General features: G+C 54.1%; 10 protein-coding genes across 10 annotated transcripts; 7 read left to right on the top strand and 3 right to left on the bottom strand.

The window, feature by feature from the left end:
• Window positions 1–134: 134 nt before the first annotated feature.
• On the top strand, window positions 135–2,237 carry QC762_300500 (uncharacterized protein; the record flags this gene model as incomplete). The annotated part of the gene is made up of 1 exon (XM_062888365.1): window positions 135–2,237. One exon carries the CDS (start codon window positions 135–137, stop codon window positions 2,235–2,237), a length of 2,103 nt encoding a protein of 700 aa, XP_062744200.1.
• A 432-nt stretch (window positions 2,238–2,669) lies between these two features.
• Window positions 2,670–5,076, top strand: QC762_300490 (uncharacterized protein; the record flags this gene model as incomplete). Its single annotated transcript, XM_062888364.1, has 2 exons — window positions 2,670–4,313; window positions 4,369–5,076. 2 exons carry the CDS (start codon window positions 2,670–2,672, stop codon window positions 5,074–5,076), a joined length of 2,352 nt encoding a protein of 783 aa, XP_062744199.1.
• A 374-nt stretch (window positions 5,077–5,450) lies between these two features.
• QC762_300485 (uncharacterized protein) lies at window positions 5,451–6,530 on the top strand (the record flags this gene model as incomplete). The annotated part of the gene is made up of 1 exon (XM_062888363.1): window positions 5,451–6,530. The coding sequence occupies one exon, from the start codon at window positions 5,451–5,453 to the stop codon at window positions 6,528–6,530; it is 1,080 nt and encodes a 359-aa protein (XP_062744198.1).
• Window positions 6,531–8,396: 1,866 nt separating this feature from the next.
• QC762_300480 (uncharacterized protein) lies at window positions 8,397–10,083 on the top strand (the record flags this gene model as incomplete). Its single annotated transcript, XM_062888362.1, has 2 exons — window positions 8,397–8,692; window positions 8,784–10,083. 2 exons carry the CDS (start codon window positions 8,397–8,399, stop codon window positions 9,118–9,120), a joined length of 633 nt encoding a protein of 210 aa, XP_062744197.1. The 3' UTR covers window positions 9,121–10,083.
• A 409-nt stretch (window positions 10,084–10,492) lies between these two features.
• On the bottom strand, window positions 10,493–12,286 carry QC762_300470 (uncharacterized protein). The gene is made up of 4 exons (XM_062888361.1): window positions 11,933–12,286; window positions 11,612–11,876; window positions 11,215–11,533; window positions 10,493–11,143 (listed from the first exon to the last, which is right to left on the bottom strand). The coding sequence occupies exons 1-4, from the start codon at window positions 12,107–12,109 to the stop codon at window positions 10,747–10,749; spliced, it is 1,158 nt and encodes a 385-aa protein (XP_062744196.1). The 5' UTR covers window positions 12,110–12,286; the 3' UTR covers window positions 10,493–10,746.
• Window positions 12,287–13,356: 1,070 nt separating this feature from the next.
• On the top strand, window positions 13,357–15,394 carry QC762_300460 (uncharacterized protein). Its single transcript, XM_062888360.1, has 2 exons — window positions 13,357–14,252; window positions 14,324–15,394. The coding sequence occupies exons 1-2, from the start codon at window positions 14,005–14,007 to the stop codon at window positions 15,315–15,317; spliced, it is 1,242 nt and encodes a 413-aa protein (XP_062744195.1). The 5' UTR covers window positions 13,357–14,004; the 3' UTR covers window positions 15,318–15,394.
• QC762_300420 (uncharacterized protein) lies at window positions 15,346–17,316 on the bottom strand. The gene is made up of 3 exons (XM_062888359.1): window positions 16,989–17,316; window positions 16,401–16,921; window positions 15,346–16,333 (listed from the first exon to the last, which is right to left on the bottom strand). The coding sequence occupies exons 1-3, from the start codon at window positions 17,190–17,192 to the stop codon at window positions 15,424–15,426; spliced, it is 1,635 nt and encodes a 544-aa protein (XP_062744194.1). The 5' UTR covers window positions 17,193–17,316; the 3' UTR covers window positions 15,346–15,423.
• A 1,155-nt stretch (window positions 17,317–18,471) lies between these two features.
• QC762_300415 (uncharacterized protein) lies at window positions 18,472–19,059 on the top strand (the record flags this gene model as incomplete). The annotated part of the gene is made up of 1 exon (XM_062888358.1): window positions 18,472–19,059. One exon carries the CDS (start codon window positions 18,472–18,474, stop codon window positions 19,057–19,059), a length of 588 nt encoding a protein of 195 aa, XP_062744193.1.
• A 474-nt stretch (window positions 19,060–19,533) lies between these two features.
• On the bottom strand, window positions 19,534–20,150 carry PAK5 (Serine/threonine-protein kinase PAK 5; the record flags this gene model as incomplete). Its single annotated transcript, XM_062888357.1, has 2 exons — window positions 19,534–20,056; window positions 20,122–20,150. 2 exons carry the CDS (start codon window positions 20,148–20,150, stop codon window positions 19,534–19,536), a joined length of 552 nt encoding a protein of 183 aa, XP_062744192.1.
• Window positions 20,151–20,894: 744 nt separating this feature from the next.
• QC762_300410 (uncharacterized protein) lies at window positions 20,895–22,743 on the top strand (the record flags this gene model as incomplete). The annotated part of the gene is made up of 3 exons (XM_062888356.1): window positions 20,895–20,943; window positions 21,002–22,145; window positions 22,203–22,743. The coding sequence occupies 3 exons, from the start codon at window positions 20,895–20,897 to the stop codon at window positions 22,741–22,743; spliced, it is 1,734 nt and encodes a 577-aa protein (XP_062744191.1).
• Window positions 22,744–23,382: the final 639 nt, after the last annotated feature.

Raw genomic sequence — 23,382 nt, 5'->3', positions numbered from 1 at the left:
GAGGCGAGTGGCTGCATGGAAGTTGGGACAAGAGTGCTCAGCCGCCGGGTTACGCGCACTCGCCCCTCATCACCTCCTGCTCCCAGCCTCGTCAAAATGGTCTGCTTCACTCACCCATCCATGAAGCGCCAGAGATGAGCGACAACGATCTCACCGTGGAGGAAAAGGTGGCCATTGCCGCCCTGGTCATCTCACTTTTCGCTTTGCTTGGCGTAGTATTGCAGTATGTCCAAGCAGTCATTGGGAGGATCAACGGTCTCTCGATTCGCGACAGAGAGGTCTTGGGAAAATGGGCAGAATACGCCAAGATCAGCTTCAGGTGGTTCCGGGGCGAGGTGCAGTACGAGGCGCCCATCATCTTCATGGCCGCCAGCGACAACACGAGGGGTCCCATCGACGACAAGGAGATTTGGTACGTGGACGGCACGCGCGAGAGCTGTGAAAAGACCAGAGTTGAGCTGCCGACCAGTGATCTGAGGGAGCGGGTCCACACGCACAAGAACGAGCTGGCGACGTGGATCTTGGCCATCGAGGCGGCGCAGATGATGGAGCGGGACTCGAAGCAGTGGGAGGCGAACGAGTGGAGGAAGTTTGCGACGGAGAGCGGCACGCGAAGCCCTGTCACTCTTCCGTATAAGGGGCCGGTGTCGCTGGCGGTGGCTATTCAGCCGATGAGGAGGAGTTTTGACAAGCATCCTGCTGTGAAGAGGCCTTACGCGACGACGGCGATTTGTCATATCATCGAGCTCTGCGCTGTGCTTGGGATATACTGGAAGGAGTTTGACCGTGACAACAACAAGTACCGCGCCGAGGGGAACGGGTATAGTGTGCTCGGGAACAGGGTCCATGACTTTGGTCTGGTGTTCACGTTCGAGAAACCCGGCTGGCCGAGGTTCGAGAAGAACAGGGTGATACCGACGTCTGAGGTCAAAGAGCTCAGTTTTGGGAACGTCCCGACCTTTTATCGGGACAAGAAGGACGACAGGAATTGGAAAGCGCCCATCAACGAGCAGAAAGATCTCAAGACGCTGCAGTTGGGGAGCCGTACCGAGATTGCCGAGACGCTCAACCTGATCCGGTGCAACGAGTACACGACGCAGTGCTATTCGGACGAAACAAAGAAGCATGTGCATTTGTTTCCTGTTGTCTTTGAAGTCTTGGCCATGCTGGCAAGGCCATTTCACATCAAGGATCGGCCATTCACTTATCTGCCCAACCCCGTGGCATTCGCTCTGAACAAGCAGGCCTTTTCGCCCCGGCGCCTGCTGAGCGAGTTCCGCAAGAGGCTGAACTTTGAGATCAACACAGACCAGGGGCCAAAATACACACCCCCAACCGAACTCGCCAACATTGACAGACTGGCCAGCGACCTGGAAGAAGAGCTTCCCAAACGTGACGGAGAATATTCGCCCAAGTGCCTCAATGAGCTGCACGAGGCCATTGACGAGGTCGGTGACAGCATCCTGAACAAGACGTCCAAAGATGTCGTGCTCGACGTCCTCCGCCGTCATGTCCAGGAGGTTCTGCTGGCAATCAACACCTCTCAACGAGACATCGACTGGGCGGAATACAGCCCAACAGCTGCCGCCCCGCCGCCTAGCGGGAGACCAACTCACCTCCCAATGTCAGCATCAGCACCGGGCACACCGGCGCAACCCCCCCTGTTCCCACCGATGCCGACCGACGAAGGCGCAACAGGGGATGTCTCCTTTGACGATCTACTCAAGACACCACACGAGAAGCGCGAGGCGGCTTTGATCAAGCACTACTTTGACGATATCCGCATCAGGGCCGTCAGCCTTGACGACACAAACCAGCATTATGACCAGGAGGCTGCCCAAGCCTCCAAGGATATTCACTACTCCGAGCCCGGGTACGACGGGCTTGGTTTGGTGGGGCTGCAGCAGACGACAACAGCGCAGACAATGGGGACCATGAGTGAGGATGGCACCGGAAACACGACGACACACTCCTCACCCAGGCCGCCGACACTCGGGATAAACTCGAGGAGGGCCACAGGGACGTTCAGCAATGGCAGGCTACCGCCCACCCCGAGCAGGGCGGAAACATGGAGGAAGCACGGACTGACGAATACGGAGATCAGGAGGAACACCATCTGGTTTGCGCTGGTGTTTAGGATGATCTGCTGGCTGCTGCTACATGACTTTGACAAGAAGGATGTGCAGCTTCCCAAGAGCGAGCTGATGGGCAGTCGGCTGAGTGTGTTTATTGTATGACAGTACCGGATTAATGGGATGATACATCGTGAGTTATGTAACAAGGTAATCAAGCTTGCGATCAAACGGGGCCTTGGCAATTGGCAACCCTTTTTCCTTGACTGGCAGCGCAGACCTGAAACCCACCGACACTGCGGGGTCACCCAGCTCCCAGCACTGGATAAATGCATACGGGAAACTCCGTAGAGTAACCTCACACGCGTTGCCCCAAGCTTCCCTGTGGCCTGCCTCGCCTCTCAATTCGCAAAGCCTCCCGTTGCATTTTTTGAGACGCTATTACGTTTGGCCTAGGCTCCGCGGGGACAGTTCCCCTGTCCAGCCAGCCCCGACCTGACCGCTCCTCCACTCTTCCAACATCATAATTGATGGCCCAATAACACTCACCAAACCCTCCCTGTCTGTTCACCCCTCTGCTCTGTTAGACGGACGAACATGGCGGCGGGCAATCCTCACGCGCCGACGAACCCGAGCGGCCTGCGCCAGAGCATCACAGCCGGATCGTACGGATCCATCGACTCGGGCTTGTCCTCCTCCCCCGACCAGCCCGGTACCGGCTACTTTGACCGGAGACACTCGGCCGGCCCGAGCCGCCCAAACCCCACCGAAGCGACCTCCCTCCTCGACTCGGCCCTCGACTTCAGGGAACACGAACACGTCCACGACGGCCCCTGCGACCACGGCACCTTCTCCCCTCGCCCGACAAGCCCCCGGTCGTTCTTCGGTGGCAGTGGCAGTGCCAGACACGGCGACAGCGCAGCTCAATCCGAAAGCGAAGCCGAGCCGGCAACGGGTGGTGCTTCCGCCCCGGCAGAGGGGCAAAACAATGCACCACGGCAGCGCCGGCCAAAAACATGGGCGGCGAGGATGCGCAGCAAAAAGATGAGCACGAGTAGGGATCTTGCTGAGCGGCATGGCATCCGGGACAATGCGCTCATGTACATGTCGTATTACATGCCTGTGCTGGTCTGGGCCAGGGAGTACAGCTGGAGCTACTTCAAGGGCGACTTTGTGGCCGCGCTGACGGTGGCGGGCATGTACGTCCCCATGGCGCTGTCGCTGGCGGACAATCTGGCCCATGTCCCGCCCATCAATGGGTTGTATTCGTTTGTTTTCAACCCGTTCATATACGCGCTTTTGGGGAGCTGTCCGGCGATGGTTATCGGGCCTGAGGCCGCGGGGTCGCTGCTTGTGGGGACGGTGATCAAGGGGAGCGTGGATAAGGGGGAGGGAGGGGACAATGATGCGATTTTGCATGCGAGGATTTGTGGCATTGTGGCCGGGCTGGCGGGGGCGATGGTGCTGATTGCCGGCGTGGCGAGGCTCGGGTTTTTGGATAGTGTGCTGTCGAGGCCGTTCCTTCGGGGCTTTATCAGTGCTATTGGTGCCGTGATTGCGGTTGACCAGCTGATTCCCGAGCTGGGGTTGCAGAAGCTGGCGGAGGAGGCGCGTGTTGGACACGCGAGCAGTGTTGACAAACTGTGGTTTATTCTCGGGAACTTGGACAAGGCGCACACGCTGACGTTCACTGTGGCTGCTACGAGCTTTGTTGTCATCATGGTCTGTCGGGAGATCAAACGGAGACTGCAGCCCCGATATCCGGGGGTGGCCTACATTCCAGATCGGTTCCTGGTGGTGGTTCTGTCGGCCTTTTTGACGTACTATTTTGAATGGGACAAGGCCGGTGTTGCTGTCCTGGGCAAGGTCGAGGCAGCAAGTGGGCACTCGTTCACTTTCCGCTGGCCGTTCAAGTGGTCCAACATGGTGTACATCCGCGAAGCCACAAGCACCGCCTTCCTGATTGCTCTGCTAGGTTTCTTCGAGTCGTCTGTTGCCGCAAAGAGTCTGGGCGGAGCGTCGTTCGCGGAGATCCAGCTCAGTCCCAACCGGGAGCTCGTTGCATTGGGCGTCGCCAATATCGTTGGCGGGTGCTTCATGAGCTTGCCTGGGTTTGGCGGCTATGGCAGGAGCAAGGTGAACAGGTCGACCGGTGGGAGAACACCCATGTCGTCCATCATCCTGAGCGGCCTGACACTGCTCTGCATTACCTTTTGCTTGCCCTATCTCTACTATCTCCCGGTTTGTGCTTTGATGGAAATTCTCGTGTGATCAGATGCTGACGAGTGTTTTGCAGAAACCAGTACTTTCATCCCTGATCTCGGTCGTTGCGTGGTCACTGATCGAGGAATGCCCTCACGACATCTCCTTCTTTCTCAAGATCCACGCGTGGAACGAGCTGGGCCTCATGCTCACCATCCTCCTGACCACCATATTCTTTAGCCTGACGTTCGGCATGGCCATTGGCGTCTTCTTGTCACTCCTGCAAGTCATCCGGCATGCCACGCGCCCACGCATCCAGATCCTCGGTCGCATTCCGGGCACCAACCGGTTCGAGAACGCCGAGGCCAATCCAGACAGATTGGAGTTTATTGAGGGATGCCTGATCGTCAAGATCCCAGAACCTTTAACTTTTGCCAACACGGGTGAGCTCAAGACAAGACTGCGGCGGCTGGAGCTGTACGGGACTAGCATGGCGCATCCTGCCCTGCCCAGACTGCGCAGGGAAGACTCCAACAGAAATATCATCTTTGACATTCACGGCGTCACGGGCCTGGATGGGAGCGGTGCGCAGGTCTTGGAGGAGATTGTCAGAGACTACCGCCAGAGAGGCGTTAGAATCTTCTTCAGCCGGGTGCCATCGCGGGATTCCAAGGTGGGCAGAACACTGATTCGTAGCGGGATTATGGACCTGGCAGGGGGAGACGACCACTTTGTGAATGATGTGTCCGAGGCACTCAAGCTGAGCGAGGTTGAAGAGGGAGGAGAGGGCGTGCTCAACTGAACCGACATTGCATAGCCAAAAGCTCTTCTTTTTTATTTATTTTTTTAATGAAAATAATGACAACGTAATGATGGATTTGAACTAAAAAGCCTTCAACGGTATGCTTTGCGCGAGCTCGGTGTGTGGGGGGGGCGATGCCTGAGGCGTTGATGCGAGGCAACCACCTACGCAAGCCAGCCAAGAGAGGTAGACATATACCCCGCTTCACCGTTTGGTCCCCTGATTTTCTATCTTCCCTTTCAAATCAACGGAACTGCACCTTCCGCAACAATCATCACCACCGAGAGCCTACCTAGCTATCTTATCATCACTATCTCCGTCATTGTCGATCACCACCGCAAACAGTTTATCTCCGAGTTTATCCACTCAACATCATGTCAACCGCACCAGAAAAAGAAGACAAAAGAGACCCCTCCCGCGTGCTGGGAGCGCTGCTGGGCGTCCACGCAGGTGACAGCCTGGGCGCGACGCTAGAGTTCATGTCCTGGGAGGAGATCCAACAAAAGTTCCCCTCCCCTCTGAGAGACATCATCGGCGGGGGGCACTTTGGGTGGAAGGCGGGGGATGCGACGGACGATACTGATCTTACGAGGGCGGTGCTGCTGGCTTATTATGATGAGGTGAGGAACGACAAAAAAGGGCAGGGAGGGGAGGGGGTGGTGGAAAGGGCGGCGTGGTATTTTGTTGATTGGTTTGAGGGTAGGGATTGGCCGGGGAGGGTGAAGGGGAGGAAGCCGAGGGATGTTGGGGGGGCCACGGCGCAGGGGATCATGGCGTTCAAGGCGTATGGGGATGCGAGCAAGTCGGGGGCGGGGGAGGGGAGGGCGGGGAATGGGAGTCTGATGAGGTGTGTACCTACCGCCTTGTTTCAACGGGATGAGGGGAGGATGGTGGAGGAGAGTATGGGGATTTCGGCGGTTACGCATGATGACAGTTGCTGTGTGGTTAGCTGTGTGGTGTATAATGCTTTGGTGAGGGCTTTGGTGGAAGGGAAGAATGCGGATGAGGCGTGGCAGGCCGGCATGGAGGTGTTGAAGGGTGTTGGGGACAAGGAGAAGAGGGAGGGGAGAGGAGGGGGGCGGGTTGAGAGTGCGGTGGGAAAGGTGCAGAGGGCGATGGAGGGGGGCCGACATAGGGTGAAGCTGGATGATTTCGCACTCCACGGACCGAGGAGCGCAAGGAACTTTCGAGAGGAGCTTCCGCGGGGAGCCTCGGGCTATGTGCTCGAGTCCCTCAAGCTTGCTGTGGCCGCCATGTTTGACCCGAGGTCGTTGGAAGACATTCTCGTCGATGTTGTGAGAGTAGGACGGGATACGGATACCAACGGCGCCATTGCGGGAGGTCTCCTGGGGGCCCGGGACGGGGCCGAGGCGATACCACTGCGTTGGCGAGAGAAGCTGCAACATGGCAGGGAGTTTGCAGAAATTGTGGAGTACCTGCTGTCCTCGTCGTAGTCCCATCAGTATGTGTATACGGTTCTGGCAGGTCGGCCGCCTCTCGGCTATCAAAGCGAGCAGACAAAAAAGAGGGCTACTTACTCTCCTCCTCGGATGCTGAGGTCCTACAGACAAACTTCCGGGTATGTCGGCTTGTCAAAGGTCGCTTGAACGAGCTTGGTATATCTGAGGAAACAAAACTTGAGGCTCTCTCAACCAAGAACAACACCTGACGTTCGCATGGGCAAATGCCAGACCCAGGTTGGGTGTGACCTGCAGACAGAATTAGACGGCAAATGGCACCGTGACCTGTCCCGAATCACCTTCTGTGTTGGAAATAGCACCTAGGCGAATGTACAAGGCACGAACTTTGCGGGGAGAAACAACCAAAATCAGGCGCCAAGAGCATGTTCGACTTTATCCGCAGATGAAAACATCGACACTGAACCCTGCAGAACAGGTAGCGATGACACCCACGAACCACCAACCCTTCGCCCGCTTCACATGCAGTTGATTTATTTTCACTGGGCTGGCACCAACCCGCGGTTTTCCCGGGTCTGAGCGGCTCTGCGATTGCCTCAACGTGGTCGAAAAACAAAACCGAAAAAAGGGGGCAGCATAGGCGGCTTGGAGACCTGTTTCCCCATACAAAGTTTAACCTTTTCATCTAGATTCCCAATTCTCCGATGGTGGGTGGTCTTCCGAGGCCGATATTGTGGCTCTCTCGGTACCGGATAGGGCCAGCCAATGTGGTGACGAGACTGTCGTGACAGTAACATCGCGAGTTCCCTTACATGACCCTTGAACCAACACACGGCATCTGGCCAAGAACCTTGGCGATTCAACGTCCGGGCCCAGCATCACGATGCCGGGGGCTTCTCCAAGAACAAGTCTGATTCGGCCTAGGCAATTTCAAACCGCAGTCTAGTGTCTCTGGTCGACCTTCTTGAACCAGTCGGATGGGGACATCCGTGTATGCGGACCGACTACCAAAGTGCGAGCCTTCTTGGATCCCAGAGCGTCCATGTGTCGTCCAACACCAATAGTCAAGGTCAAGAGCGTTGCATCTTGCGAGGCCGTTGTGAGGTTGCCGAACGGGCAGACATGATACATCGGGGGCGTCCTGCGAGGCACCAGGCACAACAGCACCGTAACAATATCAGGTTGCTTCGTACCTCGTCGACCAGCATGAGGGCGCAAGCGGATCCTGACAGACACTGACAGTCCGACACTGTCCAGCCACCTGGTTAGCCAATCCACCAAGACGTGAGCAGATATTAATTTTGATGAAAAAGTCGACAAAAATAACAACACAGTCGACTCTGGGCACATGGAAACCGGGAAGCGAGACTGTAAGCTATTCTGGGGTAGATTGATGTGCCAGCAGTGGGACTTGACGGCCCCGGACTCACATGGATCTTCCCTTTTAATCAACCTTATTTTGACCATGACACTATTCTGAGCTACAAAGTCCACCGTGGTGAGTCTGGTCGATATCACGGCATCACGAGACTAGCAAGCGGGGGTCGCAGTATTGATTGTGACGTGATACTCGGCCGCGAGGAAGGTCGATGAGGGAGTGGAATTCAGTCTCGTCGACGGCCAGAATGGGAATGGCGACACGGGCAAGGCTCGGAGACGAGGTCCGCTGTCTGCTTCGGTCCTCGTTCTCAGACTAGAGCATCACCAGCTCTGCAGGACTTGGGAATGGTCAGAAGGAGGAAGTGATGCAGAGAAAATCATCTATAAAAGACTGTTGATCATCCCAAGTTTGAGATTCTGAATTCCTCATCCTCATCCTCACTTCTCATCTCACCGTCACCACTTCGCTCTTCATTCCACACCTTGCAAGATCTTTAAGCTTTCGCTTTCAGTCCCTTCAATATGCGTTTCTCCGCCCTCTTCCTTGCCGGCGCCGCCTCGGCCGCCGTCATTGAGCGCCAGACCTTGATCACTCCTCAGGTCCCCGACGCCAGCGACATCAAGATCCTCGGCGTCACTGCCATCGGTACTGGCTGCCCTGCTGGCCACGCCTTTGTCAACGTTGACGCCACTGGCACCATCTTCGATGTTGCCTTTGACAGATACATTGTCTCTGCCGGCCCTGGTACCAGCCCCGCCACTGACAGCCGCAAGAACTGCCGCATCAGCATCAACCTGCAGTTCCCCTCAGGATACCAGTGAGTCAAGTCTACTACTTGACCCAAGAGACATCTTCTCCTTCGAGCACGCATCGGAACATACTAACTCCTGCTGCCTTTCCCCTCCTAGGTTCTCCGTCATCGAGACCCGCTTCACCGGTTATGCTTCCCTCGCCCAGGGCCAGACCGGTACCGTCCGCGCCGGCTACACCTTCTCCGGCGACCCGCGCCAGGAGGTCGTCTTCCAGAAGAACCTCGTCGCCCCTTACGAGGACAACTACAACATGCTCGCCGGCGTCGGTGTCGAGGCCTTCTCCGCCTGCGGCAAGACCACCGCCATCCTCAACGTCAACTCCGAGATCCGCATTACTCCTCTTGCGACCCCCTACTTCGGAACCATGACTGTTAGTGCTCCCCAAAAGCTCGCGCTCAAGTGGCGCCGTTGCGTTCCCACGTCAAGCGCCTGAGTTGGCCTGCCTACTACTACCTCTCTCCACATCACACACACACTCTTCTACCATAACCAATCTCCAAGGGGGAAAGAAAGAAAGAAAAGAACAAGGTCCTTCGGCGGCTCCGGGGAAAAAAACATCACACACACACACACACACACACCACACCACTTACTAGATACCCACCCACCTTATCCTCCTCACCTACCTACTTAACACACATATTAATCTGCCATCATCATCATCATCACCACCACCACCATCATCATCATCATCATCATCATCATCATCATGAATGCATTAGAGAAAAAAGAATAGAAGGGCTAATTACGAGGGCCATTAACGCCGACCATTTCTTCCACAGGTGGACGCTTTCGACGGCAGCATTCACGTCATCTTCCGCACCAACTGGCAGTTCTGCCGCTAAGTTTCTTCTTTTCATTGAGAGGACACTTGGATATCTTCTGGGGGGCTGCAGCAGCTGAAGGAACGGAGGAGCGGGATGAAAAGGGGATGATGATGAAACTTTTCTTTTGTGCTCCGCTTTTCAATGTTATCGAGGATGTGGTGGGGGGGAGGGAATTTGAAGCCGAGGGATCTTGAGGAGGATGAGGGGGATTGGAAAGGGAGTGGTGGATAACGAGCGGATGAGTGGGGAAGTGGTTTCTTCTTTGAGTCTTTGGATCTGGTCTCATCCGGTTTGTGGGGGGGACTTTTGAAAAAGATGCTCTCTCTTTTTTTGTTTTTGAGATTGAGTTATGAAATTTGATTTTGCTTGTTTCCCTGAAACGTTTCGCCTGAGCCGTTTGTTGACGAGTGTGGACTGGGCTGTGCGCCCCTTATCTCCCCTGAGTGTCCCTGAGAAAAAGTAAACAAAGAGATTGTGTGTGCCTAGTCGTTTTGTCTAGGGCCCCACGCTGAGCAAGTATATATGGTAGCTGTCTCCTCTGGAAAGGGCAGATATATTTACAAAAGGGCCTATGAGGTGAAGTATGTTTCCGCTTCATGCATAAGCTGATTCAGACAGAGGCTCCGCTGTCACTTTCCACTAGGGGCCTACCCCATAGCCCGCCTGTCTGAATAGATGCCATTTGCGGATGCCGAATTATTGATTTATTCAACAGATCAAGGGTTCTACCTCTTTGATCCTGCTTTGCCTTCCCGCTGATTTGGCTGCCTCAACCTCGCCACCTCCAATCCCCAATATTGCATGCTGCATACCAGGGTAGCCACTTGAAGCCATGATGTGCATCCTTCCGCAACCCATCAATCCTACAAGCAGTCACCTCGATCCCCTCCTCACCGTCTTCAACTTCCCCATAGCTGTGACGCGCCAAAGTGGCCCACAATCTGCGTCAGGTGGACGTACAAGTGTCTCTGCAATTCAAGGTATCAGTGGAGAGACGGAATGCCACCCTGTGGTGGCTGAAATAATGATTGGCTGCATCTAGTAATGTCGCCACATCTATTTTTTTATGTGCCTAGGTAGATAGTTGGGTAAGGTGCCGAGGTAAAAAAAAAAATACCACAAAGGAAATAAGCTCTCATGGAGTGTGATGGGAGAAGCGTCCTGAATCTCTATTTTGCATGGTGACCCTTTTCGATACTCATACTCCGTTGTCAACCAGGCGGGACACACGCTCATCTGCCCGTCTCCTCGTCCCTGACACTAGACACACACACCGATGTTGTCTTGGTGATGCCGTCCCCTCTGGTGGTTTCCTTGAGAATGCTTGCTTCAGAACCCATACTCGTGCTGGAAGCATTGCCAGCCTTGACATCCGAGGAGAACTTCTTGCCACCATATAGCTCGAACTCGGTATCGTTGCCGCCTGCGGTGACCGTGACTGTGCCCTTTGACCGGAGTGTGTTTCTGTTGCCACTCTTTGTACCGTTGTTGGTGTCGCGGACGTAGCCCTTGTAGCCGGAGCCGTAGCCGCTGATGCGGGCTGAAGAGCCGTCGAACAAGGTCTTGAAGAGGGGCTTGAGGCATGGGAAGCTGGCGGCGATGATGGCGGTGCAGATCTCGATTGTTGTCCTGGAGACGTGGACGAGGTGGTCAGCAGAAGGATATGCTGAGTGTATGGCCACGTCGGGGTAGGTACATACCAGATGGTAAGGTCCGCAGAGTCCCAGAGGAAGTCTCCGTGTTTTCCGTAAGACCCCAGGAAGGTAATCTTGACAATGGCAGCAACAGCAGCGAAAACACCCAAGGCCAGGATAGCCGCCACGGCACTCTTGACTCTCCAGTTGAGCTGCACCTTCCATAACATGGGGACCGGTAAAAGGGCGAAAATGATATCGCTCAGAACGGCAACAGATGAATTGAAGAAGGCGGCAAACTTGAGGTTATCAGGAGGCATGCATTTCCCTTCGCTGACACCCCCCCAGGTAAAGGCGAGGGGTTGGCATTGGAAGAAGACAGTTACTTGATAGGTACGTTGTAAGTAGGGACTTTCACATGTCGATGTATGTAGGAATGAAAGAAAGGTAGAAGGTGACATACAGAAGTTTCCGGTTGCAGATAGGACAGTAAAGATGATCATGCCAATCACGAATCTTCGGAACCTCTTGGATGGAGTTAAGCGGAGCAGGAAGAAGCCCACGCTTACCTTGGTCAGGCAAAGAGCAATGAGGCATAGCGGCTGGGTGACAAAGTTGAGATGAAGGCCCTTCGTGACGTTGGAAGGGGGCTCGATGTACTGGACGTGTCGTCCTGCTCCATAGTGAACCTGCGGGATGATGATCATCATCTCCACAAAAATGACCGTCTGGTGTCAGGGTTAGGTAAGACCGCAGGTCGACATCGCTGGGGAGAAACACATACCGTGGCAGTGATGATGGTCCAGTCGTCGATGCCGACCTGCCCGATCATGCGAGCCCGGACCCATATCCTCAAGCCTACAATGAGCACAGAAAGAGCCACCAGCGTACCGCAAATAGCGAGGATCTCGGGACCCCTATTCTCGTCGGGAGGGAGCGAGACGCCGTTGCTGCTTGCCATGATGATGAAGTAAAAGTCACAGGCCCCTCAGTGGACATGGATATGAAAACCGATCGACAATGTCCGGACCCGAAGGAAAAGGGAAGAAGGTTCAAAGAAGGTTTTTGTACATATGTAAGATGTCACAAACCTGGGGCTGACAGGGAATAAGAACAAGGCAAGATGATCTGAGACAGCATGAACGTCGTCAGGCAAAAGAAACGAGAAACTTTATTATCGACATGGTCTGTTGGGCATCGTCCCCGCTGTCAATCATTTCTTCCCCCGTCGTCATCTTCAGCAGCATCTCCGAGGCAATGCCTGTCGCCATGCGCCTCAAGTAGGCATCCAGACATAACCACATGCTTGATTTGGTCAAGGTAGAACCTGTGTGTTGTTTCAATGAGAAGAGATTTGATAAGACATCCATCCCTCATGTGAAAGCCGGGACACCGGAACAGCACCCGGGCCAAAACACGACAATCAAACTTATCACAAAGGGATCCTATTACATACACCATAGAGGACTTTGCAGAACTTTCAATCCTTCGTCTTTGCTTGCAGTGCCAAGATGGACCCGGTGACCAGGTTTATTCTTTTCTTCTGCCTCTCTCATTCCTGAACCGGATGATATAAACGAGACTGACGATCCAGGGTCCACTCCAGAGACCTGGCTCAACGCTCGTTTGGCTGCAACCTCGTTTGTTTCTTAGGTAACGTACAGTTGGATGCCGGCATGTGTTCTGCAAGGTCCTTCTGCACACCGACAGTTTGTACTGACGGAGGTCATCAAGGTACCGGGGTGTCAGGGGTAATGTTGACTCTCGTTATTCCCATCACCACAGCACCTGTGGGAGCTGCAATTCCCAACCTCATGAAGGCCGGAGTGCTCGAGTCCCTCTGGCTCGCAAGCAATGCAGGTTTTGGTCGCGGTCAAGCATCGTATCAGAAGATTACAACACACCCCCAAGACCCTTCTCAGCCCAACTAATCACGGTTGAGCTAGGGACTCTCCGTCTTGACTCTCACCTCACCACCCGGTCGCCCCTTTCCGGTGACATCGTCGTCCGCTGGATGGAGTTTTGAATGAATCATGGTCGTTGCAATTGTGTGCTTGATTGGACCGAACCCTAGTACCGGGTCTTGGGTGGAGTGGCAATCCATAGGTACACTAGTGTGTGTGACGGGAATAAGAGCCTGCAGTAGGTAGTGCAGACACGGGCAACGACTGCCGCCCCTGCTGTTCCGTCCTTCTCCCCACCAGTTTGGATCGTCATGCGCATCTGGAAGGAGTCTTGAAATGGAATACCAGTCTCGGGTCCTACAATGGAATGAAAGAGAAGCGCTGGCATCTGTCAGGCCTCGCCTCATGTTGTTTTATTACACTCTGCATCGACTCTTCACCACCTGCTGGCAACTTGAAGTCCTTGCTTTCCTTCCTGCCTTCTTCTTTGGCCGAAAAGACCCACGGTCGGGGATCAACAAGGGTTCAAAGTGGAATGGATCCCTGGGATCTGGGAATTTCCACCCTGGCCTTGTCTGTCTAATCCCAGCGAAAATGCAACTTTCGCTGGTGCCCATTGGCTGGTGGCTGAATCCAGGACCACGGGCAGGGAATCGTGAGGTCAGGCATCATGAAGGGGCACAGTGGGAAAATGGACCACTTCGATGATACTATGCACGATACAGAATGCTATGCAGTAGCCTTCACTCGGCATTTGGTTCTATTGAACACTTGAACCACTCGTTGGGTTCGACCCCGAGCATGCCATATCGGGCCAACTTCATATCTTCCCTCCACCGGTGGTATTTATGATCACGCCCTCCCCCTTCTTCACCCAGAGCGAAAACGTTGCAGCGCTCCAATTTCCCCGTTGACGAACGCCCATCCTTTCCTCATCACCCATCAGCCAAACATGAAGGCCGCCAGCATTCTTGGATCTGTCCTCCTGGCAGCTGTCTCCGTTCAGGGGCATGTCGTCCCACAGTCCAGAGACACCCCGGTCGAGGACCTCGCGTCTGAGGAGCCATCGCAGATCACTTCGCTGCTTGAGGAAGCCAAGGCGAAAGTCATCAACCAGGTCGCCTTCAATGAGCGCAAGATGCGCAAGCGCGGGCTCACGCCATCTTGCACAGTTGACAAATTGCGGTTTCGTCGGGAGTAGTAAGTCGATCTTATCATCCCCAGTTCCTACCATTCAAGATCTTTCCTCGGACCACTGACCAGACAACCAGTGGCTCTCTCTCGACCTCTGAACGTCTCGCCTACGTCAACGCTGTCAAGTGTCTCCAGACCCTTCCCCCTCTCACACCTGCCAGTGTCGCGCCGGGAGCAAGGTCTCGGTTCGATGACTTTATCGTGACCCATATCCAGCAAACCCTCAACATCCACTTCAGCGGCAACTTCCAGCCATGGCATCGATGGTACGTCTACCAGTACGAGAAGGCTCTCCGTGTGGAGTGCGGCTACAACGGGTCTCAGCCCTACTGGGACTGGCCCAAGTACTCATCGGCCCCTCAAGACTCCCCCCTCTTCAACGGCGACCCTTACAGTCTCGGCGGCAACGGGGAGTACATCCCTCATGATGGCCCCGTCATCGTGCCTCCTCCCGGCGTCGGCGGCGGCAACATCCAGCTTCCCGCCGGCCTCGGAGGCGGCTATGTCACGACCGGCCCCTTCGCCAACATGACCATCAACTTGGGACCCGTCGGTGGTCTGGAGGGAGTGCCTGCTGGTCCTCTCGGTGGTCTTGGTTACAACCCGCGTGGTCTCAAGAGAGACATCGGCCCGGCTATGAACCAGCGCTACGCCAATTGGACCACCGTCCTCACCCTCCTCTCTCAGCCCAACATTGATGCCTTCCGCCACGTCTCCGAAGGTGTCCCCTACACCCCGGAGATCGGCCCCCACGGAGGCATGCACTATAACATCGGTGGTGATCCTGGCGGTGATCTCTTCACCTCCCCTGGCGATCCCGCCTTCTGGGTGCATCACGGACAGATGGATCGCATGTGGGCCGTGTGGCAGGCCCTGGGCTCTTCCTTCAGCACCACCCGCTACACCGACCTGGGTTCTGGTCCTTATGCCCACCAGAGCTGGGCCAACGAGCCCCCTTCCCCCTTGACTCCCCTGACCGAGGTCCTTGACATGGGCTATGCTGCCCCGTCGACCACCATTGCCAACGTCATGTCCACCACTGGCGGGGAGTTCTGCTACTTTTACCTCTAGTGCAGATCGAGATTATGTAGATTGCTATGGGAGACGAATCCAATGTGTGTAGTTGATGTCTAATGCCATTGTCTTCTCTATTCCTCCGCTCTCCCGTGCTGTTGTTCTAGTAAAGATACACAAACTCGTCGTTCTCTAGATCAGTCAAGTCATCAAATGCTCTTTCTCCCACTCTTGCATCGGATCTTGCCACGCTCACGTCCCCTACCCGCGCCGGCTTTCCTCTTCCCACTCGTATCCTTTCCTGCCTCTTGTTGAGTCCAGCCAAAACCCCAACCTGAACCAAAACAATGACAAGCATGGCAGCAAACACCCCCATCGTGGTTCGCAAACCAGGCAGGTAAGCCGGCGCATCTTGAGTCTGAAACAGCAATGGTCCGACGACATTTCCGGTCGAAGATGCAGCGTTGTACAAGGACATGACGGCTGCTCGCTTAGTCTGACCTGCTGTGTTGGCCAGTATCCACGATACAACCAGGGTGTTGCAGCCAAAGATGAAAGCAAGACAGTAGAATCCTGCCAAAAGGCCTCCTATTTGATTCTGACTGCGAGGAAGAGTGTGCAGAGTCGACAACCCAGCCAGGATGATGAGGATCATGGCGCACAAGGTCGGGGCTTTAAGTCTCAGCTTTACTGCCCCCCAGGCCGTGAACATGATGACGAGATATTGCATGACGCCAAATGGGATGTTGAGAAGAGTGGTGGTGTATTTATTGTAGCCAAGCCCGGAGAGGATGAGGGGACCAAACGTGACGGTGACCTGAGCCCCGAGGTTGTTTCCCAGTGCCATTCCCAAGAATAACCAAGTTTTGATGTCTAACAAGACTTCTCGTATTTGCTTCCATTTCCAGTTTTCTTTTGTGGAGGATGAGCCTGTTTGGTTGCCTCTTACTCTTTCCAGCGCCCCAATCTTTTGAGACTCGGTTAGGAACCGAGCAGAGTGAATGTCGTTGTCCAGTCTGAGGTAAACAAAGGGGACGGTAATGACTGTGAGTATTCCGGTAGACAAGAAGATCCTGTGCATGTCCGCGAGTCAGGGTCAGCGATCCAATGGCTTGGGTTCCTGAAGGGTTGAAAACGCACCATTGCCACCCTCTAAGTCCACCATGTCCCTCCCCGACCCTCCCCAGTCCGAACGACAACAAAGCTGCAAACACGGTCCCCAACCCATTGGTCCCATACCAGGCCGCCACTCTCAAAGGCTGCTCCCCCCTCGTGTACCAATGCCCAGTAATAACACTAAACAGCGGTAAACACCCCCCCTCAAAGACCCCCAAAAAGAACCTCGCAGTCATGAGCTGGGTGAAGTCCCTGCAAAACGGAGTGGCAGTCTGCGCCAGACCCCATCCCAAAACCAAGGCTGGCATCAGCACCCGGTGCGGCACCCTTACGATAAGCCATGAGGAGACAGGCTGGATGGCCAGCTGGGCAATCGGAGCGATGGCGCCAACGAGAGAGTACTGGTTGCCGCGCAGGTCAAGGTCCTCGGGCAGGCCAAAGATGGCGCTGAAGCCCAGGACGGTCTTGTCAAGAATTTGGAGGAAATACACCCAGATGAGAAGGGGGAGGATGATGAGGTCTATTTTGCGGCGGACGGCGCGGCTCTGGGCGGTGTCAGAGAGGTAAGGGAAAGTAAATGACGAGAACTGAGAGAAGGAGAGTGGACCATACCTCGGCAGCTGTCACCACGGCATTCGCATCACGGTCGATATCTCTCATTATCCCTTCGCTGCTTTCACTGAAACGAGGTAAACAAGGCTCGTTGGAGAGTGAAGAAGCCAGCAGGGGTTCGAGCCCTTCGCGTCCAACTTGAAGCTCATCTGCATGACGCGTGGCCCGCCATGGTCGAAGGAAATCGGGAACATGAAACCCCATGGCTTCGACAGAGACAGAGCGGGGAATCTCGGATCAGTTGTGTTTCTGTTTCTTGTTGTTCGTCCCGTGATGGGTGAGACAGAGTTCCACGGCACGCGATGTGTGAGGGGTGGTTGAAGCTGCGGTCACAGTAAGTTGGGGGTTGGAAATGATTGAAACACCTGGGTTAGGGTACATGTAGGTAGCTAAGCATGACAACGGCTCCAGAAGAGTGCAGCCAATGCCACAACAGATAGGACACTAAATCAAACTTTATGCAAGCTATCTTTAACTTCATGGCTCGGTTCAATTACCAATATTCCCGGTAGATATTCTAAGAACGAGATTCAGGGGTTCAGGGGGAGTCAAGGGGTCGAGCCAAATGGTAGGGTTAGGGTTTCCCTGACAAGAGACAAACCTGTCCATCAAACTGGCTGAAAATTGTCACTAATGTGTACTGCAGGTGATTCTTTGAGAGGATTACTTGGGGTCTCGTCAATGTTTACTTGGGAGAACCCAAGGACTGAAAGAACGGCCTCAGTCAGCAGGATCGTTCAAATTTAGCTGCTTCATAAGCTCAGGTCTGACCCTGTGCCACATCCACCCACGAGCTAGTCAACCACGTCAAGCAGATCCTGGTCTCCCACACTTATTCCAACGGTTGACTCAATGGTTGTATCCATTCTTACCTGGCTGCGAAGCTACTCACCAATACCTCAAAATTTCGAGAAAATCAAGGCCAGCCCAAGATTTTGAGGAGGCCTTCGACGAAGCTGTAGGATACAGTCAAGGTAGATAGTATTTGATTTTGCAAGAATTATGCCAAAGAAACATGAAACGAGGCGTTGGGGCAAAGCCAGCTGATGCTGATGGAATGAAATTGCTTGGTTCAGGGGATTCCAATCAGACACGATTCAGCCGCAACTAAGCCAATACCTAGTGAGGCTGTTACGAAGATGTTTGAAGAGGCAGGAATGCCAGATTTGGAGAGCATTATATGATCTTTGGAAAGGTGAGGATGAGGTGAGCCATAATTCAAAATAGGTATCATAATGCTTTGTTCATGATGAAAACACAGGTGTTTTGCAGGATAAGGTATATAAGGACACCCTACCGTCATGATTTCTTTCTTCACAGCACCAGCTTCACATCACCACTAATATCTCGCACCCTTCATCTCACCTATTTGGCACCCACAGTCTTAGACAAATACCTACTACACCTGGTACTTCCCACCTACCTTATCATCAAGATGCAGCCCAAGAACCTTCTTCTCACCGCCACTCTGGCCGCCAGCGCCATGGCCAACGAAGTCATTCTTCGCCAAGCCCCATCCACCACCCCCATCCCTGACAACAGCCAGCCCGAACCCTCCGGCACCATCTTCACAGAGTCCCAAGCCGTCGTCAGCGACGGCACCCCCGAAACCATCACCATCATCACCACCACACCACCGGGTACCACCCTCTCAACCACGACCTCTGGTGGCGCCACCTGCGGAGCCCTCGTCACCTCCTTCTACTCAGCCTTTCCCACCCCGACAGGCGCGTACTCTACCTACCTCAACTCTGTCATCTCCAAAGGCGACGTCTGTGCCCTCGTGCGCTCCGTCCCTGCCACGGTGTCGTCAGCTGCGGCTGCTTATGAGACCGCGTTGGACAATTACTTTGCTCGTCCTGAGAATTTGGAGAGCATTCTTGATGTTGGAGATTGTTTGGCTGCTACGCCCTCGCTGGCATTGGCGGGGGCCAACTCGGCCGAGGTCAAGTTCTTGGCCAAGGCTACGGATCTGTCCAAGTGTAAGAGTGCTGCTCCGGGGGTCAGCATAAGGGGGGCGGCGGCGTTGGCTGGGGTGGCGGCTGTTGCTTGTGCTTTTGGGATGATGTGAGAGGGGGAGGTTGATGTGGGTATAATTTGTTTTTTTTTTCGGGAAGTGAGATGTAGAGGTAGAAGGTCAATGCATTGATGGCTTCTTCGCACTCGGGTCTTTTGATACGCCTATCAAGCATCTGTCCCTTTATTACCTATAGCATCACCTCCCTTGGGCGTCCCGCTTCCCAAGCGGTAACAATCCCCCATCACCGCCTCGGTAAACATAAACTCGGCTCTCGCGGCTTAGAGTGATATATTAGCTGTTCCTCGGGCGCCACCACCTCTTGTGCATCGCAGAACGCCTTGGGCTGCTCAGTGGGGATGCAAAGTGATGGTTCCCTCGGCTTGGGAGGTCCCTCCCGTGAATGTGGCTTTGTCGGGTGATAGCTTGCAGATGGTAGGTACCTTCATCGTCTTCGTCCTCGGTCAGGGAAGAGCTTCTGAGGTCGGGATTGGAAGTCGCGCGGTAGATAGTCCTGCTGGCTCCGATCTAGACAGCCAAGAAAGGCTTCTGCACCGGCAGAGGAAAGCAGCGACTTTCGGTCTCCTCCCTGGGCCTCTCACTCTTCGAAGCTCGCGACAAGACCCGACAGAACACTGGTAGGGCTGGCTGTTTCAGTCCCAAGGATGTACCTGTGCCTCTGTGGACTTTGCCATACTCCACCGTCTTGTCAAACAGCTCAGGTGCCATCCACCGAAGCGTCCCAGTCACTGTCTTCCTCTTGTCAGCTCGCTCCTTGACCAAGCCCGCAACTCCAAAATCGCACCGCTGCACTTTGCGCCAAAGGTCCCATCGGAGTGATGCTGGCTCATGTTCAGATCTGCGCGGTGGATGTTGATGATTTTGATCGCTACCAGCTTGTTCCCGTTGGTGGAAGTCGAGCCGGCTGCTTTGTAGACTCTCCCGAATGAGCCCCTTTCCGATCAGCTCCTGCAGGGTGTAAGGTGGTAGGCTCAATCCGGCACAGACACAGCCTCTAGAAATGGCATTGCAATTTGGCGCATACGGGCTGCTGTTGTTTGGTCAAGATTCCTTAGGTAGTTGCGCGGCCGTTGCATGTCCGCTCCGAGCCGTCACCGGTACTTGGCTTGAGTCGGCTTTCCCATGGTACGTAAGGAGCAATGGAAGAGTGAGTTTGATGATCGGAAAAGCCAGTTTTCTGAAAGTCGCAGATGGATACACCGGATACGAATGAGGTAGCATTTCTCTCGTCCTCATAGCTACACATCATGCAGAAAGAGAGGGACATCGAATATAGGTAATTTGAAATCACATTTCTCACAACTAGTTGTCTTTGCCCGGATTGACGGCTATAGGTATGTTTACAATGCACTTTTACCCCTTATCACCCCTTGTTGCCCCCTTTGTCTGACCCCGAGATGGATGCTGCTTAGAAATAGACACTGATGGCAATACTGGTTAATGGGAAACCCTATGCTTGCTGGTAAAATTGAGGGGAAACTCGATTTTGGATTGGTTCATTGCAGGGAAACAAGTATATACTCATCAGCCAGACAACTCGGCTTTCCTAGATACCTTACTGTATACCTATGTAGACTGTTATCAGCCACGTACGTAGTCTTGCTGTTGAGCTGAAGTCGTGACTGGGCTGTTGATTGGTGTGATGTTGTCAGAATTTCTGGGCGTGCACCAAAGCTGGAAATAGTGGCTGGCTCAAGGCACAGTATTGGGTGACAAGGCAGCTTTGGACGCGGGGTTCAAAATGCTCTTAAACTGTCTTTCCTTCTGGGAAATGTCCAAAAGCAACCGAGAACACCTGGATATGTTTGGGTCAATAGCAGACACAGTTCTTGATACATTCTATCTGGTGAAGAGTCGAGAGATCCACAATGGCCAGAGGTGAAGAGAACAGTAACTCCCAAGAGAAATCTCAAGGGGGCAAGTCAACCAACCAACTTTCTTCTATGAACTAGTCAACGCTAACGGCCTCTCCCAGTCACACAAGATCACGCAGCTCATGTCGAATCCGAGGATGAACAAACCCGCTATGCAGCAACTTGGAAGCCGGTTTCAGTTCGGCCTCTCACCATCGCAATCCTCGCGATTCTTCAACTTGTTCCATTTATTGTCTTGGAAACCCTTCTCCAGAAGCACAAGTCGGCCCCTTTTCAGTTCAAGACTGACGACTCGTCGTCATATGCCTCCTGGCAGTACCCAGCCATGGCTTTTTTTCTTGTCGACGGGCTGCTGTGGGAGGTCGTCTACGCCAGAACCTGTCAGCTCGAGCCATTTTACCAGCTATCACGGCCCGAGGGTGCAAGACTTGAGAGCTCGCTTGCAATGGGGTACATCAATACGATGACCTTTTTGGTGCCGGTGAAATCGGCCATGGCCCACCATTGGACCGTCTTCCTCGCCTCGGTTGTTTACTTTGCAACTTTCACACTGTCGCCGCTGCTCACTCGGCTGGCGTGGACTATGGTTTGGCCTGCGTACAGTCGTGACACGACTGTCGTGGTACTCATGCACGAATCATGGTGTCGCGTACTCGAGGTTCTCTGCCTTCTTTCTTTTGTGTGCGGCCTTGGTCTAGCCATTATTCAGAGGAGGGGGTCGGGCCTATTATCTGAGATATCCTCCATTGAGGATTTGACCCGCCTGCTATGCGACAGCCCCCAGTTTCTTTCTATGCTGAAGAAAATCCCATCTCATGCCGACAGCGGAGCCCTGCAAGAAGCCCTTCAGCATTGCCGGTTTCGACTCTCCTACAAGCAGCACCGGCGGTTAGAGCTGGTGGCCTCTCAAGATCCAAACACGGCATCCATCCCCCGGACCATTGGGATTGGGAACACAAGTCTCGACGCACACCCATTCAACCTATTCCCACCTGTTGTATGGGCAGTGCAACTGATGGTGTCGGGTGTCTACCTTCCCATTGTTCTTCTTACAACCTTTCCTCCGGATGATTTCGACCCGGATATCCTGAGGCCATTGTTCACAGCTCTGCTGCTGATCAATACCGCATCCTGGTCAGGAATACAAAGCAGTTTGAGCGCAATCCTGCCATTTGCCTCGTTAACAGCGCGTCGTCAGTCCAAGGAGCCTCGGGTTCGAAGCCATGACAGTCTGAAACAAATCAGGTAGGTATGCTGCCACGAGTAAGCAAAGGTATCTCCTGATAGCTAACGCCGATTAAGACAAAGATACGCCCCAGGTTCGACCCTCCTTCAAGTAACCGCGGGCTCCAACTTGTGCCTAATGGCTTTGGGCGGATCTCTCAACCTCCAGCTCATGATGCTACTCGTCAACCCCCTCTGGGACTCCACCTTGGCAATAGTCAAAAAACAAGGGATATACGCGCCGGTGCCCGGATGTCTGCGCGGACCTGCGTTGTTGGCTCAGATACTTTCTTATATCGCTCCATTCATCTCACTTGCCGCCTTCCTCAACGCTCTACTATATCGGCGTGTCTTTGCGCCTCGGAGGCCGAACACTCTTGTCTCCAAGATGGTCTACTTGTGCCGAGGGGAGCACTTGCTACACGATGTCAGAGACAGTACGGCGTTGGGCCTGGCTACATCCGAGGGGTGCTATTCGTTCGGGTGGTTCCAAGACAGGGAGGGTCAGTGGTTTGTGGGTGTGGATAGGAGGATCAACGTGGCAAAGGAGTATAAGAAGGTGGGTGAGACTGGGCCAGATGTCGATGTTGTCCAAGAGACCTACAGGCAAGAAATATAATGTGATTATGTGAGCAGGCACAATACGTAGCTAGTTCATGACGGACCTTTGTCCGGATGTCACAATGGAAGCTCTCTCAAGAATCAATCTTCACATGAACCCAAAGCCGACTTGCGGAGACGTTTGCGCCGCCCGTTTGCCGGTGTCTGACTGACTGCCGGAAGACAAAGAAGAAGGCGGGCAAGACTCTTGAGACAGTCTTGAATCACGAGGAGATTTTCTACCAATCTGAGAGAAGGACACCTATCTTCCACTTCACAGAACGAAGGATTATGCTCCGTTTTTGGTCGGCTTCATGTTTCGGCAGCGCCGGCAAGCGATGTGTTCCCATTCCATTGAGGCTTTTGTCAAATCACTGCGTCATATTGATCAACAGATTCCACCCCGGGCCAGTCAGCATACCTATCTGCTCCTCAGGCTCGACATCAGCTTCCAGCAGGCGCGCAACAATTACAAGTTTTGGATGATCGGCATGATAAGCTAGAGATTGCATCACCAAAGCAACCCCCGCCCCATCCCAGGGCCGTGGATGGCGGACGATCAATGACGCCCTCTGATGAGGAAAGAAAAAATGATGCGGAAATCTCCGTCATGATACGCTAATCTAGGCTGGCCTGTCTCATCGCGGGAAGAATGCTC

Source organism: Podospora pseudocomata, chromosome 3, assembly GCF_035222375.1.
Source record: "Podospora pseudocomata strain CBS 415.72m chromosome 3, whole genome shotgun sequence".
Taxonomy (NCBI): domain Eukaryota; kingdom Fungi; phylum Ascomycota; class Sordariomycetes; order Sordariales; family Podosporaceae; genus Podospora; species Podospora pseudocomata.
Note: the sequence above shows the minus strand (reverse complement) of the source record. Positions and strands in the feature narration are given on the sequence as shown.

Bases quoted from the DNA above. Each gene is read 5' to 3' on its own strand.
- QC762_300420 (XM_062888359.1), bottom strand. From the start codon at position 17,192: ATGGGGTTTCATGTTCCCGATTTCCTTCGACCATGGCGGGCCACGCGT. The intron at 16,922-16,988 runs GTATGGTCCACT...GACACCGCCCAG, and splicing joins CCGTGGTGACAGCTGCCGAG to AGCCGCGCCGTCCGCCGCAA. The intron at 16,334-16,400 runs GTGCGTTTTCAA...GGACATGCACAG, and splicing joins GGACTTAGAGGGTGGCAATG to GATCTTCTTGTCTACCGGAA.
- QC762_300470 (XM_062888361.1), bottom strand. From the start codon at position 12,109: ATGGCAAGCAGCAACGGCGTCTCGCTCCCTCCCGACGAGAATAGGGGT. The intron at 11,877-11,932 runs GTATGTGTTTCT...CCCTGACACCAG, and splicing joins GGACCATCATCACTGCCACG to ACGGTCATTTTTGTGGAGAT. The intron at 11,144-11,214 runs GTATGTACCTAC...CCACGTCTCCAG, and splicing joins TCTGCGGACCTTACCATCTG to GACAACAATCGAGATCTGCA.
- QC762_300460 (XM_062888360.1), top strand. From the start codon at position 14,005: ATGAAGGCCGCCAGCATTCTTGGATCTGTCCTCCTGGCAGCTGTCTCC. The intron at 14,253-14,323 runs GTAAGTCGATCT...CCAGACAACCAG, and splicing joins TTGCGGTTTCGTCGGGAGTA to TGGCTCTCTCTCGACCTCTG.